This window comes from Nilaparvata lugens, chromosome 3 (assembly GCF_014356525.2).
Source record: "Nilaparvata lugens isolate BPH chromosome 3, ASM1435652v1, whole genome shotgun sequence".
In the NCBI taxonomy this organism is placed as follows: domain Eukaryota; kingdom Metazoa; phylum Arthropoda; class Insecta; order Hemiptera; family Delphacidae; genus Nilaparvata; species Nilaparvata lugens.
This window is the reverse complement of record NC_052506.1, coordinates 31810329-31832041: the sequence shown is the minus strand read 5'-3', so window position 1 is coordinate 31832041 and position 21713 is coordinate 31810329. Positions and strand designations below refer to the sequence as shown.

Sequence of the window (21713 nt, the reverse complement as noted above, 5' to 3'; positions counted from 1 at the left end):
CCGCCATTTTTCTCAAGAATATTACAGAGCTCCTGAAATTTTCCCAGAAATGAAACTTATGCCAGTTGATAGGGCTTGAAAATAGCTATCCATGGTATAAATTTGAAGAAAATCGTTGGAGCCGTTTTCGAGAAAACCGTGAAAAACATGGTTTTTTAGTCATTTTCCGCCATTTTTCTCAAGAATATTACGGAGCTCCTGAAATTTTCCCAGAAACGAGACTTATGCTAGTTGATAGAGCTCATAAATAGCTATCCATGATATAAATTTGAAGAAAATCGTTAGAGCCATTTTCGAGAAAAACGTGAAAAACATGTTTTTTTAGTAATTATCCGCCATTTTTTCCGCCATCTTGAATTGAATTTTATTGAATTTCTTATTGTCGGGTCCTCATGGTATAAGGACCTTAAGTTTAAAATTTCAAGTCGATCGGTTAATTAGTAATGGAGTTATCGTGTTCACAGACATACACACACACACACATACACACACACACACATACACACACACACACACACATACACACATACACACACACACAGACCAATACCCAAAAATCATGTTTTTGGACTCAGGGGACCTTGAAACGTATAGAAAACTTGAAATTGGGGTACCTTAATTTTTTTTGGAAAGCAATACTTTCCTTACCTATGGTAGTAGGGCAAGGAAAGTAAAAACATATGCGCACGGGTTTAATTCACACATGAAGCTGTTTGAATTGAAAACTCGAACTTGTTTAAAATTTGAAATTTTTATGTGTTACCGAAACTTTATGTTGTACGGTAGGTACTTGATACTTCAGCAATATAACAAAATTAATTATTCACTAATTCATTCTTTGCAATTTAAGGTCAAGAGTCTTGATAATTCTACAGCAGGATCGATTGCATTCTATATGCTAAGTGTTGAATTTGAAGTTTTCAAATGTGGAACTAGAAGCGTCTAGAGACTTCATTAATCAGCTCAGATTTTGTATAATGGATAGACAGACCTGTAATTATGAATATAACCATAAACTAAATCTACTCTTCCAAACACGAATTTTCAAAATTATTATTTTCACCGATAGCTCTGATTTTATTTGTGTTATACAATAAACTTTTCCTTGTTTTCCCTAGAAAAAATTGGTCAGCACTTCACTCTCTTTAAAAACATGGATTGACTATTGTATAATTTTAAGGACAATCCTATGAGATAAAGAAGAGAATAAGAAGAGTTTTGAATTCTCACCTGTCTCATTGAGAACACTATCAAGGCCAGACTGCTTCAGGTATCGAGCCATTGCATAAAGTCCATTTTTTCTCAAAATTTCCACTAGGTCATCATCTGGTAGAGAAGATCGGTCAGTGGTGGAGCTGTATGAGGGGGGTGAGGGTGTAGTAGTGGATGTTGAAGAGGAGAAGCGGTGTGTTATCCTAGTGGGCTTTGACAAGAAAACAGTAGATGGGGATGCAGCTACTGAGTTGATTCCAATGGATGGGTCGTCATCAAGAGTGGCTGGTGGTGTAGGCAGGAAAGCGGGAGAGTTAGGTCGTGATGCAGGTCGAGGACTTGGCATGTGCTGCTGAACAACTGCATCCTCAGCTGATGCAGGGGCAAAGGTTGGCCTAGCATGTGCGTTTGGGAATGGGCTGACTGTACTTATGTACTGCTTATCTTGTTGCCGGACTGATGTGGGTGTATATTGTCTCACTATATTGGCAGCTGGTGTTGTTGATTGCAATGTAGTTGATGGGCTATACTTTAACGTTGAGCCACTGGAGCCATCACCTGACACTCTCACATCTGGTGTTAGATGCATCTTTGCACTGTCATGTCGTACATATGCTGGTGTCTGAACTGATTCCTGTGTAGCACTGTTTGAGCTGATGTGCCGAGAGTTGCCATGTGATAGTTTTGTGGAAGGAGGAAGTTTGATCTCACCCTCTTGTATCTTCTTAATGATTGAGTCGACATCCTCATCCTTGGCTTTAGAATTTTCATTTCCTCTCACTCCCTGTACTTTAACAGTTCCATCAGGGTGTTCTTCAAGTATGACAAAGGTAACTTTCTTTTGAAGGTTTTGTGGAATCTTACCAATCTCCTCCAGTTCTCCATCCTGCTTCTGTCTGATAACTTCAAAATCAGCTCCAGGTGGTAAAACACCTCTTGTCAGCTCTTCAAAAATAACTTTTGGAGGCTTAGCTGTGGTTGTGGTGGTTGTTGTGCTTGGTCTCTGCTGATTGGCAATAATACTTTTAATGTCTGTATAAGACTTATCGCCTTTTGGCTTGTCAGGTATTTGTATAATTTTCACTTGTTGGCCATTTCCAAGGAAAAGTGATGATGATGCATTATTCCCTGCTATGAGTTTTTGAATGTCTGGTAGTGATGAGAGTTGATCAGAAGTGATAACTGTTCCACCTTGCAGCCCTTTCAGTAAGTTATCTTTTTTGAGAACTTGTGCATGGATTGAAGCAAGGTCATCATCATCATTGGACCTGACAATGGTCTGTGTCTGTTGAGAGTTTATCAACTGCTCAATTAGTTTTTGCCTATCAAATGGTTCAGTACTGGTTCGAACAGCTTTCTTTGTTGGTGCTGCTGCTGCTGTAGCTCGAGTCCTTTGCCCGATTGTAACAACAGGAACTGAGGAGGAAGTGGGACTTGGTGATGCATAGATAGGTGAGAATGTTGAAGCTTCTGGTACCCTCTTTGTACTTGTACTTTTGGTACTCTGTTGTCTCACACCATTTTTGTGTACTTGTTTGATGTAGTATTTCTGGGTTGGCTCTTCTGTGGTTGGTTTAGAAGTAGTGGATTGGTAAACATACTGTATTTTAGGCTGTGTATCCAGTACAACATTGTTGTGTCCAACAGACTGAGATCTTTCAGTATTGTAACTGGCTGTTGGGACAGATAGTGGCTTTTCTGTTGGTGAGAGGTGAAAAGGTTTCAATTTTCCTTCTCCAGTACTAGGCACTTGATTGTCAAATGAGGTGAACTGTGGTTGGACATATCTTACTTGCTGGTCTGGGCGATCTGGTATGAAAAATCTATTACTAGATTGTAAAGATACAAACTTCTTGCTTGGCTGTTGATTACCAATCTTTGGTACATAGTCACTTTGAGCTGATTCTGCAGAAGTTGGATGGAAGTCAGTCTGCTCAGCACTGGCATGCAGAGCTTGATTAATTATACTCTGTTGTGGGAAATTATTTTGAGGACTGTAATTTATTCTGACTTCAGGGGCTGAAGAATCTTGGTTCTGAATAGCCAGAGGGCTGTTTATATTAGATCTGTAAGGCAGCTGCCCTTGCTGCTGGTTTTGTTGTGGAAGCAGCTGGTTTTGTTGTAGATGCTGATGCTGTTGTTGTTGCTGTTGTGTTTGGTGATGATATTGAGGAATGAATGCTTGCTGAGATTGTTGATTTGATTGTAAAGGTCGATGATAATTGTTTTGAGCATTATTAAATTGTTGAATAGGTTGGTTCTGTTCAGCTGACGATGTGAACTGATGCTGGTAGAGCGGATTACCTGCATTGCCACGGACTGGCAATGGCTGAGGCTGAGACTGCTGCAATTGGAACCTATGATGCTGTTGAACGTCCCTGAGTATCTGGTTCTGTTGAACTGGAGACAGAGGATTTCTCACTAGATGGCGAGGAAATGTCTGAAACTGAAAAGAAACATATATTAGATAAGCTTCACTTTTTTATTGGAGGGCTTATCCAAAATGGTTAAAATCTAATTGTATAAGGGATAATATAGGCCATTTAATAGACACACTCTCTCCCATTTCTATAATTATTCCATTGAAGATGACATTGTTCCAGTTAATAATATTATAATTGATAATATAATTGAACTCCCTCAACTTTAAAGAATCTACCTGAAACCAGATAAACTGAAACCAGATATAAATTTGAAGAAGTTGAAGGAATACAGAAATTCTAGATGTTGTGTGGTACCTATGGTACTGAATTAACAAACATGACATGTGTAGATTCAAGAGAGCACAGTTTAAATGGCAGAAATAATCGCTAATTAGCTTGTGGAAATTTACTTCAATAGAACACCATGCACCAGAATACATTGACTGTAATTAACTGGTTTTAAAATGTTTGGTTTAAATTAAAAAATGAGAAATCCTCAATCTCCAGATTGTTATGTAACGAGTCTCCAGATTCAATGATTATTGTATTGAGTATTGTAAACAAGATCTGGACGGCAGGATAAACCTCCACCAAATATGTAAGCAATATGTGCCTTCACCGAGTATGTAAGGGTGGGAAAATGAAAAACCAAGAAATGATCGTACTGGTTTTTTGATAATTAAAACAAAGCAATAAATTATTTATACAAAAAATTAGAATTATAATTATAAATTATGAAATAACAATAAAAATATGAATATTTCAAGGGCTACTCGCTTGGCTGCTAGTGAAGATTAAATTTGTTGTGGTTATGGAAAAATTAAAACAATGACTCAGTAGTCACCTACCTTTATGATAATGGCCCCCAATTTGGCATCCACTGGTTAATCGCGACGTTAATTATTAATGAAAAATAAATAAAAAACTGATCTAATGAAGTGGGTTCAGATCCCTTCTTATTCAATAATACAATTCTCTTTAAACTGCCCGAACTGTGACAGGAAAATTGTATTATAAAACAAGAACAAAATCTATCCCCTTCACCAGAACAGCCGGACTTTTACTCTCAGTCCTAACGAACGAGCTCACACACCGACTAGTAAAAATTTTGGGTATTAATATATAACTCAGTCAATGCCAAACATGAAGCCATTTCAAATACATATTTTTATCAGTCGCACAAGCCGATCACGTTTGTTATGAAAAACAAAAGAGAAACTACAATAATTTTGATAACAAGTGAAATAAACAATCTTTCTGTCGATGACAAAACTGTTCAAAGGCAGAAACACCGTTCATTAAACTTTTCGTAAAATAAAACTCTAAAATCCTGATCAATATGAGATAAATATATGAATCATATATATGTCCCATATGACCAGGTGACACATCACCCATCCCGCTGAAAGACTCGTCCCTGAGTCTGTAGTCAAGAGGGGAACAAAAAAAAAAAAAATAATGATTAAACAAAATAATATACTCGGGAAACAAACGTGTGCCTGATTGACTTGATAATGCTACTATACATTGAAATCAAACTTTTACATAGAAAGGTAGGTTACTCAAACTAAATTACAAACATTCAAATCAAATTCAAAACGAAACTATGCTGCACAATAACATTGATTATATATGAAACTAACTTTCAATATTATACACATTAATATACATGAATATTCAACTTATTATGAAAAGAAAATCTCAATTGACAATAATTTATTTGTGAATCAACATTGAACTACTTCAAAAACTGCAATAAAAAATCGAGAAAAAAAAAAAAAAAAACTTTATAAGTACATTATGACTCATAACTATATAGGCAAGAAAAAAAACAATAAAACAGTTAATCTATCAAAAAGTAACTATATAACTCCTAACTATCGATTATATGTATCTTGGGTTGTGCTACCGTTACAGCAGATAATTTACACACATACAACTTGATGCCTAAATATGCACAGAATAAAGTTAAAAACCCTAACCAGCCAATAATATATAAAAAACAAAACTAGAGGAATTTACAACATCTCCCCAAGAATTTGGAAGATCTACTTTGTGAAATATATCTGACGATATTACGTCTTGAACTGTAAATTCCGGAACCTTTATATCTATATCAGTTTTTAAAATTTCGCTAAAATTAACAAAATTAGGATTGAAATGCGGTTGCAAAACATCAATTTTCAACGAATTAAACTTAACCCAATGCAAAGGTAAGTAATGGAGAACCTGAGGTTGTTTATCAACATTTGCGTCACACGGAAAAGTCTTTCTCACCATTATTCTCCCGCCGACCGAAATCTCGCAATGACAGGGTAAAACCACATACATTGCTCCCGGAATAGGTTGAAGATGATGAAACGAACCTCCCTCGCAAGTGACTGTAGTGTTGGCCTGTATATTCGCGACGATATACTCCGAAGGCGAAAATTCGACGATCTCCAACTCCTGCTTAGCTGGACGACAGCTTAAACTGCAATATTGTTGGATGTCCTTCAGCTCTGTCGCCGCAAACAAGTGATGCATACATCTCGATGACATATGTCCTCCATGCACCAGCCGCGGAAGATAGCATAAGAAATCGTCCTGTGCCCGACAAGAAGAGAGATGATCTCCCGAGATGACCTGAATCTCACCGTCCTCCTGTCTCCGCGCCAAAACGAAATCCTGCTGCTGAAGCTGACAAATCTGGCCGTCGAAATACATAGGTGTCCTCACATACTTGTGCAATTGAAACTGTCCGCCGATGCTGACCAACGGTACTTTTAAGCTAAGCACCATGGAGTTCTCCTTCACCACGCAAGTCGTAAGTGGAAGATCAAAATATCGCTGCAAATCCGATAGAGGTATAGCTAACTGGTGTCCTTTCGACTTATATCCTTTCTCCAATCTGAAGAGATCTGAACGTAATAAATTGGGGTGTACCAGCGAAAAGGGTAAAAGCCTTTTATCACAGCGTTCCTTCGCAGTATTTATGAATTCCTGCCGTGATAAAATATTTACATGTGAGTAGAGGTGAAAAATGTAAATTAATAACTGGTTTGTGAACAGTGTTTTCTCCTCCGATACATTCTGTTGTACGAATAATCTCATACTGTCTGTTAATTTGCTATACGCATCGTGAAATTGCTGAGAAAAATTTCCAGCAAACTGCCTCAAGTTGCGAGAAATCCGAATTAAATCTTTGTGGTCGTCTGCAACCAACCCTTGGAATGCGTTGAGGTGATCAGCTACATGTTTTTCGTTGAATTCCAGCTTATGAAGTTCCCCATCCGTCGCGACTGCGCAACAAAAATGAAGAAAATCGCCGACAACATCGATCGCTCTGGTCTTTCGTGAAGCTTGAGTTCCCAAACGAATTGAAGAGTTGAAAGCAGCATGACTGTTGCGAAGAATTCCGTTTGTAGAATTATACAAAACTTCTACCGCATCCGCTAAACTGCAATCCTCTTGTTGACAGTTAGGCCAGAACACCCTTTCCGCCTGCAAGATGTCGAGCTGAGCTGCCGGGAAATCTACCTCGTATGTTAGTGGAACCGATGATTCATACGCTACAGCGTGACGTAGCTCCTTGTAGAAAACTCCCGCGAAGACCCTGACTGCCTCCAGTTGCGCCGTGAAAGTCGTGAGAATGAGAAATGACGCAAAATGTACCATAATTGACATGTTTATGCGTAACAGAACCTCTTACAAACAAAAAAAACTCTACTTGAAGCAACCGCAAATGAATCGTAATAAAAAAAAATCAAGAGAAACGTTTACAATAATATTAATAAACTCGACGTGAATATTACAATTAACAACTGGACTGGCTGGTTAGCATATATTATTAATCAGAAACCTAGAAATGATACAATTTATTAGAAGTGCATAGGCCTATATATATATATACTGGAACAATTCTGAAATCAGAACAATATATGAGTCATATGAAAACAAAATCACAATCATACAATAAATAATCAGAATATAAAAACTTATACTCTAGTTATATTTTTATTGAGAAATAAATTCAAGTCAAAATAAAAGTGAATAAAATATTCATCCATCAAAAATATAATTGTCTTATAACAGCTTCATTATGAATTTCTATTAGTGAACGTTTAAAAGTATCAATAACAACGTTTGTCACTCAATGAACGACCTTGCCCTGGATATGAATAACAAGATTGACAACTAAACAAAAATACGTGACAATTGCACTTTCTTAACGTAGGTCACATCAGTACAAACGCAAAAATAAAATAACAAAACAATGAATTACATTACTGTACTTTTTCGTGGCACCAAATATTAAAACGTACCATGACTTATCGAGAAAAAAAAAAGAAAGTTATATCAGTGATAATGTTATATTACAAAAATGTAACATGCAATCAGAATATGTAATTATGTGAATGAAACATGACCATTTGGTTATCATAAAATGGTAAACTATCCATCAACCATATTTCCTGTTCATTTTCCTGGAATAACCATAATTTGAAATAACTGAGATATAATTATAATGACTATGAAATATAACATGGTTAATCATAACTGTAAAATCAATACAAAATCAATAATGCAACTGGTGAAATTAAATGTAAAACCCAGCCAAATACCAATTTTCATAGGTAACTGTACCCTAAAATTATAAATATGTAACCATGGAATAATAAACCCTCTTCTATAATAACTGATTCTATATCGTAAAACATGGTTCTACAATGATTACCAAAAATCACTTCTGAAAATAAAAACTCAACCATAATAATAAGCCCTGAACTCAACCTATTGTGCCAAAAGAAAAATTTTCCTACTCAAAACCATTAATATTAGAACCATGACACAATGAAACTCAAATATTATCATGAAATATAATCAAGAATATAGTAATCATTACTTTATACTGAGAAAAAATTATAAAACGAAATACAATTCAAAGATATAAACGTATAAAACTGAAACTCTGCTATCCATAGCTAAAAAATTCCCCTATAACCGTTTATTATAACCCATGGACAATAAGTTTGGTCTATATTACCATTGAAAAATATGGACTTCACCTCCAGCAACAATAATCAGTAATAATATTTTAATAAAATTTTACGAGGACTTATAATTATAGGCTTGAATCATAAGACCCCATCGAAAACAGATCAAATAAATAAAATATAATCCTATTATTCAACCACTGGATGATAAATCCATAAATATTATAATCAATTCTGATAAACAATGATGAAATGATAAATAATTACGAATAATATTTACAAAAATTCTCTTAGGGACTTTAATATAGCGCATAACTTCAAAAAAATATGACTTAAAAAAATGACTATCACCATTAAACCTTAATTATCAACACCTTATGACAACAAATTCAAATATTTAATTCATGAAATATATCAACAAAATATCTACCTTTAATAACCCTTGAAAATATTTCAATAAAACTTATTCGTAACCTTAATATAATGAAATATAAAATCCAAAGGGCCAAAATTCTAAAGTGAAATATCTCAGAACCCTTTGCCCTAAACAAAATTATAAGTATCGCAATGCTAAAATCTATGCTAAGAAAATATGAAACTGCAATAAAATTTTTTTCGAAAATCGACTTTTTCCGAATTTGTCTGAAATTTCTAGACTAACAATCAAGATACGCCGCATACCTTGTAATCATCATAAATCGTAAAAAAAAGAACTCATCGGACTCATCATAACTGAAAACCAAAATCCAATATAATTATGTAGAATACAACTATCCATCAAATATCATGAAACCAAAATGAAATCCCAACATAAACCATAGAAAAATAGCAGATAACCATTTAGCAAAAACGCGCGAAATTCAAAATCAGTAGATAACCATTCAGCAGAAACGCGCGAAATTCAAAATCCGTGTCTGACTGTAGCCGAAAATTTACTACCTATTGAAATAACTCACGAACCCTCAAATATCTCAAAAATATCTACTTCACATATCCTATCCCATTTTAGAAATGCAAGCGAATGACCTAAAATTCATCTTTAAATTCAAAAAAAAAAAAAATTTTTTTGCTACTATACAAGGTCACCAACAAAAACTATAAAATGAAAAACCTCAAAACCCTTTGCTCTAAACAAAATTTTTCACAGAACAAAGTTGAACGTACTCATCCTAAAAAATAAGATTCCCGAAAAAAAAATCGAAAATTCACAAAATTGTTTTCCATGAACTGGAGATTTCTGAATTTTTCGATAATTTCGCCATAACAGCAGCCAGTAGAGCAAAAATTTAATAGGAGTCAATCAATATCGAACGCTATCAAAATCGTCGTTTGAAAAACTTCCTTCACAACAGATTCGTTCGGTGAATTACATCGAATTTCCAGAATATGTTTCAAAATACTAAAACAAAACTTTATATAGAGAAAAAAAATCACAAAATCCCAAAAAGAAAATTTTTGAAAATTATTGAAAATACCTAACTCGAAAACTACTGCCCTAATCGAAAAATTTTATTGGACATAAACGATTGAAATTATCACTACCTACAAGCTCAGTGAAAAAAAAATCATAAAATCCCAAAATTTAATTCACCTGTCACATGACTATCATCCCAACGAAAAAAAAACTCAATATCTAGATTACAGACGACATTATTATGGTATAATGATTGAAATAAAACTTTTTCCACTTTTCCACACCTTGCTATGACTTTCGTTCATGAAAAAGTTTCATTCTCCTTACATGAATAATTTCTGGAACAATCTTTCCCCGCTTTTCTAATAACACTTCATAGTTTAAATCAGATAACTTCCTTGATACCACAAAAGGCCCATGAAAAGGATTATTGAATTTTTTACAAGTATCAGCCTGATACCTAGGATACGAAACTAGAACTTTATCTCCTTTATTGAAAGCTACTAATCTATGTCTTTTATCAAAACTATCTTTTTGTTTTTCCTGCACTTCTCTTAATATCTCCGGTAATCTCTCACGGACCTTGCGCATCATCTCTAATAAGTTGATTCTGTAGAGAAGTTACTTCTTCGCTCGTAATGACAAAAGAGAATTCAAAAAAATCGTTCTCAATATCGGACAATGATTATTTTTAATTTATCTGACATCGAATGATGTATTAGTCCCAAACAGTTCAGCGTTCTTCCTGAATGACAACTGCAAACCAGCTAAAAGGCCTCGTTCTACTAGCAATATTGTCTCATGTAATACTTTCGCTGAGTCTGCTGAGTCTGAGTTCGTTTTTCAAACCTCTCCAGAATTATTGTTTCAATAAATATTTCATCGCTATTAACGCTTAACTGGGACACGCTTTCCAAACTATTCAAAATTATGTCATCATATTTCTCTACCGAACTCTCATTAATAATAATTCCATCAGTTTCAATTTTATTATTCTTCATATCTTTCGGATAATTACAATAATTCAAATCTGACTCTGTATTTTCACCTTCACTGTTCACACAAATCGCTGATTCACATTTTTTCTGTAATCGGTTCAATATACTATTTCCATGGCCTGGTTCTTGTTTATCGATGATTATTGATTCATTCATCTTGTTAACAAAACTTTTATTATCTACATCACTTTTCAACTCTGAACATGAGTCAGTAATATTTCGTTCAAAACCATTATTTGCTGATCCACATTTCTGGCTATAATTAATTTTAATATCTACAAGATCAATCTCGTGTTTATGGGAGATTGAATATTTCTTATCATCAGTATTAGAATAGTTTCTTCTAACATATATCCCATTGTGCCTAACACCTTCCAAAGTAGAACCTGATTCAGTGACTATACAACCTCCTAATTCATTCCTTGACATATCATTATTTGATTGACCGCCGTCTAAAACATTTTCATCAATATGCCCAGTACTAAATTCCTGTGTCCTATCAGTAAAATATGCTTTCTTACGTCTAGCATTTCCCGAAAACTTTCTGCCGTCAAAAGAACACACTCTAATATCATAGCCTTCTTTTTCACAAATTCTATGCATCCTTTTATAAACCCGATAAGCATAATTAACGTTGTAAAAACAATTCCGCGTAAAATGATTATGTTTACCACAAACTTTACATTTCTTACGTCTTCTTTTTCTATTAGTCCTATTATTCACGAGACTAACATTCTGATGCATCTTGACTCCTCTAGATTCACAATCATTACGCATACCAGAGTTCACAAAATGTTCAAACGGCCTGTTATCAATCGTAAAAGAGAAATCCAAATCACTTTCCGATAAATCTGATAACTCTTCCTTAATCATTTCCCTATCTTTATCCTCTTTGTAAATTATATCTTCCTCATTCAAATCACAATCATTACAAATAAGAACTTCATCCAACCCATTTTCAATCTCGAAGTTACTAACATGACAATATACATCCACTTCATTTGAAACATAATAATTACAAGAATCAAAATCATCACAGATAATAGCATTTTCTAAACAATTCTCATTTTCAAACTCATTTCCGATTTCCAATAGTTCTTCAAATTCTGGTTCCATAATATCATTAATTACTTGCACCTGTCCAAATTTCCACTCATTCAAATACTGACATGATAATTCATATTTCTCAATATTTTTATACAATTCTACAATAGTACTATTTGATAACATTATAATTCTTTCAAATATATTTGAAGACAAACCTCTTAAAATTATCCTGATAATCCGAGATTCATGCATATTCGAATCTACTTTTCTACATAGGGATAAGACTCGTGCTACAAAATCTCTACCATCTTCTTCAAATTCCATGCTACAAGTATCTAATTCCTTTTCTAGTTTCCACAATTTGAGAGGAGATCGATAGAAATTAACCAATTTTTCTTTCACTGGCATATATTCAAATTTGTCCTGTCGAGTCAAATCATTCTCAATAACGTCAAAATATTTCTCAGCACTTCCTTTCAAACAAAACCGCAAGTATAATAAATTATCTTTTTCATCCCAACCGTTCGCTAAGGCAACCTTTTCAAAATAGTTGAAAAAATCATCAATGTCAAATTCTTCATCTTTTCCATCAAAAAATTTCGGTAATAGTAACGGTCTAAGTTTTCCCATTGTTAATCTGTTCCAATCCAATTCTATTCAATAATAAATAATAAATTTCCAATTAATCTGGTTTCAATAATCATAAATTCTCCATATCTCAAATATCGATATCTCTCCAATAATAATAAATTTATCCTATTCAATCATATCTTAATAATCATTTAATTTAATAGTCATCATAAATATCTAATTCTTTCTAATAAGAATTGATAATAAATCTTGCAATCGTACAAAATCTTCAATTGTCATAGCTTTTGCAATTCAAAATCAATAATAATCGTAATTCTTCCAATATCGTGAATCTCAAAATTAATCTGTTCAATTATAATCATCATTCTCCATCCGTTCATTAAATCCGTTATTAGTAATCCATTATTGTTCTACAATATTCCAATTCATTAAATACTCGAAATTCATCCTACAAACTGTTTTTACAGTCCCGTAAGGTTCAAACTCAACTATTTCACCCATAATTTCACTGAAATAAAAACATATATTCATAATAATGAAAAATGCAACCACAAAAATTGAATCTTCACTGAGGTAACCGGAAAAGTCCAAATTTTAAAAGCTGGATTAAAAACCCTTTGAGCCTCCACCAATTATGTAAACAAGATCTGGACGGCAGGATAAACCTCCACCAAATATGTAAGCAATATGTGCCTTCACCGAGTATGAAAGGGTGGGAAAATGAAAAACCAAGAAATGATCGTACTGGTTTTTGATAATTAAAACAAAGCAATAAATTATTTGTACAAAAAATTAGAATTATAATTATAAATTATGAAATAACAATAAAAATATGAATATTTCAAGGGCTACTCGCTTGGCTGCTAGTGAAGATTAAATTTGTTGTGGTTATGGAAAAATTAAAACAATGACTCAGTAGTCACCTACCTTTATGATAATGGCCCCCAATTTGGCATCCACTGGTTAATCGCGACGTTAATTATTAATGAAAAATAAATAAAAAAACTGATCTAATGAAGTGGGTTCAGATCCCTTCTTATTCAATAATACAATTCTCTTTAAACTGCCCGAACTGTGACAGGAAAATTGTATTATAAAACAAGAACAAAATCTATCCCCTTCACCAGAACAGCCGGACTTTTACTCTCAGTCCTAACGAACGAGCTCACACACCGACTAGTAAAAATTTTGGGTATTAATATATAACTCAGTCAATGCCAAACATGAAGCCATTTCAAATACATATTTTTATCAGTCGCACAAGCCGATCACGTTTGTTATGAAAAACAAAAGAGAAACTACAATAATTTTGATAACAAGTGAAATAAACAATCTTTCTGTCGATGACAAAACTGTTCAAAGGCAGAAACACCGTTCATTAAACTTTTCGTAAAATAAAACTCTAAAATCCTGATCAATATGAGATAAATATATGAATCATATATATGTCCCATATGACCAGGTGACAGTATCCATTCGAGACTTAAAGCATGTTGAACCCCCACTCTCCTCCTCCTCATCGTCGTGTAATATTAAAAACACCAGACCTTGCTTGATAGCATGCTAAATTTACTTACTTGTCAGTTAGTCTATTAAGATATATGGAAGGTTGTAGTTAATTTCATCAATAGTAATCTCTACTTTAATGAGCCTGATTCATCACTGGTGCCTTCATTTATAGGATTTACCATATTTTTTGTCACACTATATTGTTGAGTTTTTTCACAAATATAAATATCGTCTATCAAACTCAATAATGGACATGAATAGTAAAACATAAACAAGCGAGCAACAAATTCTTCCAATTCAAATTCGAAAAGTAAACTACAACTTCTTACATTTTTTTTTCAAAATAGATTTAAAGATGAGTTATTCTCATCCCAGTTTCATGACGTAAGTTACCGTAATCGTTTGATGTGATGAAGTGTTGTACATTGTACAAGTTGATATAGGCATGGGTAATAGCCTCCTTGAAGGATTGAGGAGTTCAGTTTACAGAAAGAGAAAATTATCAGTCTGATACCAACAAGGGAAGTGCTGAATTACCCGTATAGTATGGAGAAGTTGGCGATTATTATCTCATGAGACTTGTTTCGAGACGCTTGTCAACTCAGCGGTGTACAATCTATATCGAAAGAGTTCATGTGGTGAAGAAAACATATAACTCGTGTTACGAAATGTCTGCAACTCAACAAATGGAATTGAATGTGAAGCTATAATATTATTGAGAAAACTTCATGCTGCACTCTGATCTGGCATCTGGTTAATAGTTTGTTATTGTTCGTGGATTTCTCTTTAGCAATACTGCATAAAGTATAGCTACTGCATGCAGTATCTACTATCGCATTGGTAGTCTAGTATAATAAATTAGTATTTTAAAAACTTTGTCAAGCTTTAAAAAGTCTTCTTTTTTATTTTTCCTTCTTCAATATGCCTATTATGATATCTCTATAAGTAGAGATAGCCGAGGAGGCCCTTTTAGAGAAGGCTTGATTGTATAAATATTTAAAACTGATGAAAATTCACAAGAATGTGTGATACTGAACTGATAAATACCGTGAATACTTTATGATTCTGTCTGACTAATTTAGAATTTCACGTACAAAACTTAACTAGGCTATTCGATTTCATCTACATCAACATTGATATATTCGTAATTTATCTTGGTAGAAGCAGCGTTGGGAGTTGTGTTTATATTTCATCTGTTTCCATATATTAGGCATAAGCATAAACGGTAGTTGATGAGCGTATTCTATCACTTCATTTCCATAATATTATTTTATATTCTTGAACCAAATTTATACCAGTCACATTCTTAGATGAAAATAGAAAGTATAGACTAGTAATTTAGTATACAGAAAGGTCATGTTTTTCGCCTCATAGTTCAAGAATGTTAATCGAAACCATGAACTTTTTCTCTTTAATAAAAAATGTAGTATTGCTGTTAACAGGCTATTAGCCTAAAAACCTGCACCCACAACCTTTGCTCCACATTCTAATAAATCTCCCGAAAAAAGGGTGGAGTGTGGTGAATCAAAACACTCTGAGCAAGTTCAGACTACTTTTTGAAAAAAGCCAAAAAGACAATCTAGGGTCAGTGTATCGATTATCAAGTTGTGTTCAGTGAAAGAACGATATTGCTCAACTTCGCAAACTTTGAGCGGCACTATAAGATCACTGAATAAGTGTTCTAGAACTGGTATCTTGACCTAACTGCTCTAGCCTCGACGTTGAGCAAAGATAATAAACTTGATCTTTTCAGCGAATAGCGATACGCCATCAAATAATATTGTTGGGGGACAGAAAATTATGTAGGACTATGACAAGCTATCGAACAGAACTAGCTACAGTATTATAAAATTAACCTGTGAATACTTATCGTATTTGTCTCTGAATATACTTTATTGAATATTTTAATCTTCGATTCATTGTTTTACTCGTAGCCTAGTTAATTATTTTATGTTCAGCTTGTGATGATTGATTGATAATATGCCATTCCAAATAGTAGGCCACATGTAAAAGTAGCAAGGTTTAGGTAGTAATGATTTTTCATATAACTCTTGGAATTAGAATGGAATTAATTAGGCTTCACTAACTACATTTTTCGTCTTTATTTCATCATCATAACTAATCATCAATTCCATCATCATAACTAACTACCATCATCATCATCATAACACCAACACCAACATCTTTAAGTTCTCAGATCTTCTTTAAGTTCTATTTTATTATGGAAGAGTTCCTTGAAAATGATAACCTCTTAAATTGATAATCGAAATCTGATATAGGACTAATAATGGAGTGGAAATGTGATAAAAGAAATATGAATAATAATTATCAGTAAAATCCATGGTTATGCAAGTAATATATAAATATGTATAATATATTACTTATATATTATATATATTACATATATACATATATATATATATATAATATATGTATATATTCAATAAATATGTATTTAATTAGCCAATGTTAAATGGCGATCTCATAAATAATTAGGTGTACATTCGTCCATAATTAGTTGTCCATAGCATTGTTCATTGATTGGACTAATCGGGTTTCTTGGTATCATAGAAAACTTGTTTTAAATCACTTACTAAAGTTTACTTCCAAGATGTAAATTTTGTAGAGTTTCGACGATTATGCTTCATCTATCATTCCCCTTTTGGAGTTTTGGGTTGGTTAGCGATGAATATGATGTAGGTTGGCTACCTTATGTGAAATGTAACATTTTGTCTCACTTAGAGGATGGGCATCTATTCTATGTTTCTATTGTGTTTTGAAAGTTCTACAGGAAACGTCCTCACAATAATTTCTTCTTCTAATCCATAATGGTCTAACTCCTAAAAATGTTATGTTCCTCTTGGTGGCAGATATATATTTTTTTGGATATCGCATTTTTTATATGGTGGCAGCTTACTAGCCACTTTCAGATTCCTACATCCATTAGGTTCTTCCAGATCCAAATCAAATATCTACCAAGAATTTTTCCGTAGCATTCCAAGGATTTATGGCCATGAAAAACCTGAGGCTGAATAAATTACGTTTCTCTGGATGAATAACTACCGTTATAGCGTCTGTGAAAGGATCACGACTGCAAACTGAGTCGAGTTGGAACAGATCACGACAAGTCATCAGCCTAATCCGACAAAACTATTTGAATAGAAAAGTATGTATAGTCAAAACGCACAGTCGTTAGTTGCTGGGGCGGGCTCGTACTTTCTACCAAATTCTTTACACTTTATTCTTGCAGAACCGCAGTTCATGTCGATCTGATCTGATCTGAGGCACGCTTCCTACGTGACCGACGTTGAGCTCTTGTTGCTAAAATAAATGAATAATGTGTCAAACGGTGGTCGTGACTTGACCTTGGCAGAAGAAATGTAATACCGTACGCCATGTTTTGATTGGAGCGCGCATTTGCTTGACTCCTGCTTGCCGAACTGTGATTAGGCGGTTTTAAACTGTTTCAAACTGCAGGGTGTTTGTTGAAAAACTGTTTATTTGAATTTACATAACGAACGAATAATTAATTATCGTAGATATATTGTAGATAATGTTTCCATGTATGATTCACCAGATCACATTGTGGATTAAGTGGCCTACTGTATCATCAAAAACTCAAGGAATACCTTGACATACACTCTTGAAGTTGACAGAATATATAATATTCAAGTTAATATTTGTTATTTGCTTCTCAATTTATTCATTAATGGTAGGATTTCCGAATTTTATACAATTCGAAAACTCATTCTAAATTCTACCTGCTTCTCCGTACATTGAAACATAAGGTGCTAACAATATACACGGATAAGTCGCGGTTCAGCTATCAATCAATGTCACTAATCAGTAGGAACATTTGGATGCCATTATCAATAATGCCAATATCACTAATCAAGCATAGGAACATTTGGATGCCATCTTACTGAATCGCGATCGAAACTTGACCGTTCTGTTCACTTCCAGCATTCTTCACGTGTTAAATATGCAGGGTGATCGCGAGCGTGACCTAAACTCAAGTTAAACATCGACCTGCCGTTCTATCCGTATAGGATAAGGATAGAACATCATTTGTATACTGCGAAAATATATCGGAGGCGAATGTGCGAGGAATTTTTAAAATTGAAATCAATAAATTAATTTATAATCACAATGTTTGTTCAGATTGATAAAATTGGAACAAAAATTAATAAATTAGTCAACGCGCAGCTTTCCTTTAGCTCTTTTTTTAAGTGAGTATTGTGAATAATAAGTTTCTATGCCAGAATAATGACTGATAATATAATTAGACGACATCGCAAACCTATTGTACGATCGGATTCCAAACTGAAACTAAAAGTGAATCCTCAGCTTATTCGGTGTACGAAACAATGTGTTACTTTCGCCTTGAAGTGACCGGACTCATACAGTATTTCATGATGCGTTTCTCTTCCCACAATTAAAAGTTAGCGATCAGTTTAGATTTAGTGTGATAATTGATCAGGACAAGGCTGTCCCCAGCAGAGACTGCGATTTCTTCTCAGACTAGACCTCTGCCTATTTCAGACAATAATGATTATCAACACGCATTAAGTCGACCCTTGTTTTTCAATCGATTTCAACTTATATTCCCATCCCTAGGTGCTTAATTCACTAAACAAGCTAAAATACTTGTTCTCATAACATCTTGGAAAATTCTCTGATAATTGTCTTCAATTCGACCCTGCTGCTAAACAGAGAAGGCCAGCGTTCTTACTATCAGGCAAGTGTTCTTACTATATCAGGCCTTCGAGAAAAATCTAGTCGGTTCTTGACCCAACAACCGTTCAAGTCTACATATTATGCCTCTTATTAGACTAACAAAGACCTTTTGGCAACCTGGCTTACAAATCGAACAATGCATTACAATAAAAAATGTGATATTTTGGAATCGATTCTCAGGGCCAATGATTTGAAAGAAATTCAAATTCATTGTCTCTATCATTCTATACTGATCTCAACTAAATCGATTAAGTGAGTTGAAATTATTTGGATGCCATTATATTCCCATCCCTAGGTGCTCAATTCACTTAACAAGCTAAAATACCTATATGACAATATGTGTTTCTATCAAACTTTACCGTTGAAATATCTCATGAATCAACTACGGTTTGATAGGATTTGTTTTGGACTTATCAAGAGCCGTGTACAACACTCAAATTCTTACTGTCAAAACAGTTGAAATCAAATAGTTGAAATCAGATAAAACACGGAAAATTAATTTTATAATTAGTAACAGTATCTAGTACAGTAAGGTATTCAGTTATAATCGATATATAAAATTTTTAACAAGTATTAAGTTGAAAGTCCTTGTGTGGAAAAATGTATGATCATCGATCATGAATTAGAACTGTTCATTCATTCATCACAACCTTTCAAAGACAATTGAATCAGGAACGTTGATGTGCAGAGTCCTCACTCATGCCAATGTCAAACTTTACCGTTGAAATATCTCATTAATCAACTACGGTTTGATAGGATTTGTTTTGGACTTATCAAGAGCCGTGTACAACACTCAAATTCTTACTGTCAAAACAGTTGAAATCAGATAGACCTACAAAAACGCTGAATCATTTGAATGAAGTTGAAAGAATACGTTTGAATAAAGTTGAATTAGTTGCGAACCTTCTGATATAGAGCAACTTCCTAAATGTTTTTATTTTATTATGATTATCTAAATATATAAATGTGTAGGATAGAGGATTACGTTCATGTCTAGATGAAAAAAATTATATATTCACTAGTCGGAGTTCCATCAATGGATTACTCAGTAAACTGAGATCTTCTCTCAAATCATTTATCAACAAAATGAGAATCTAGAGAATAACTGGATCGTTATTGGAGTGGCTGAGTAATTGGAGAGAGAGAATCACCATCCCACTATACAGTACTCTGTAATGTTTCCTAAATCTCCATTATCAAGTAGTTATATTATTTCTAAATATTTAGGAAAATAAAAAGCCTTGATAGACTGTTTGTTAACCTGAGCTATTGAAATGCTTTTGACTTCTGAAATGTAAGAAAAACATTAGATTGTTTAATGTGTGGAATAAGGTAATAAACTTTCAGGTATTGTTTGTTCAAGACTCCTCATATGGAAGGAAAACGACAGTCCTAATGAGAGACATCTGAAGTTTTCCACGCTCCGACAACGCGTAAAATTGACTGTGTTTTCTCTTGAAGCACCGAGCAAAATGAAACTGTCGAATGGTGATGGGACGAGAGGTTTCCGAAAGTGATATTGCTCGTACCACCTCAAACTAATATACTGCCAAAAACTATGTGCAATTTTCTACGGTTCCGTGAAGGTTCTATGTACATAAACTATATATATATATATATATATATATAATATATATATATATATATATTTAAATATTGTATACGAGGTTACGAGATCTAAAATTTACTTGAAATACTTGTCCAAAATTCCTGAGTAAGAAATTTTTTCAATATTGTTCTATAAATGTAACATTTATATTGTTTTGGAAAACGATTGGCTAATATTTAGATTATATTTGACGTTAGCTATTTTTTAAACATTAGTTCTAATTCCTCCGAATAACCTGCTAATGTAAAATAATGTTGCAATTCAACTTCCAGTTCAATCTTCCAATTAGTTTACAAAGTTTTCAAATTGTTTATCAACTAATTTTTTTCAATTGCATAACTTAAATTGAACTGTTATTCCTCTGTGGGAATAACCTTTTCTTCTGTGGAAAGGTTGTGGGTAATATTTGAAGAGCATACAGACATCTACACAGTTTTCGTCATGTTTTCCTGGTACCTTTTGCTTTTGAGATGTGAATGCACATCTAAACAATCTTTGGCTTCATACAGATTTATATGAAAACTGCCTCTTACATGTAATTCTACCACATTAAATAATACCGAATACCGCTATGACCCTTAACACAGCTAACGAGCGTGAATGGCAATGATTTCAACGAGAGAAAGTGGCTAATCCCCTGGCGCTGGCACTTATTACAATTGCTTACCGTAAATCGTTTTCAAAAATCGTCTGCAAGTGTATAGACTTCCACTCTAGACTAGTTATCCGGAAGTAGTTTTCAAAACGTTAATACGCAATTGGATCATTTAAGCCGATGAATTCTACAGAATTTAATCACTAAGATCCAAGACTAAATCAGGAAAATTCATTTCACCCTGGTGATAACAAGGAATCCAATCTTCTATAATAATTAGCAAACTAGGTAACTGAGAAAGTTAAAAACCTCCAGGCTTGAGTTGAAATTTTCTAGAGTTGGAAATATTGCTCGAAACAACACGATTTATTGCATTGTAGCCTACATGGACCTGAAGAACATTTTTCAGATGTGGTGTTGTGGGGTGAATTGCAACATCAGCCTGCTACGCTCTTTCTGGTCGTAAAGAGCCTACCTTCGAATCCCGAAGATAGGCGTGGACATTTTCGTCTTCTCATCTTCCCATCCACTCATTCTAATACCCATGTATGAGTGAAAAGCTTATTCAGGTATTATCCGCAATTAAAGAGACTCATCAGCGC

At 33.9% G+C, this 21713-nt stretch overlaps 1 protein-coding gene across 1 annotated transcript in view; it reads right to left on the bottom strand.

Annotated features, from left to right (window-relative positions):
• LOC111045975 overlaps positions 1-21713 on the bottom strand; it is a 65513-nt gene that overhangs the window by 12628 nt on the left and 31172 nt on the right. The window contains exon 2 of the mRNA XM_039423540.1: positions 1231-3658. Coding sequence (XP_039279474.1) covers positions 1231-3658 — 2428 coding nt within the window. The remainder of the gene's footprint in view (positions 1-1230; positions 3659-21713) is intronic.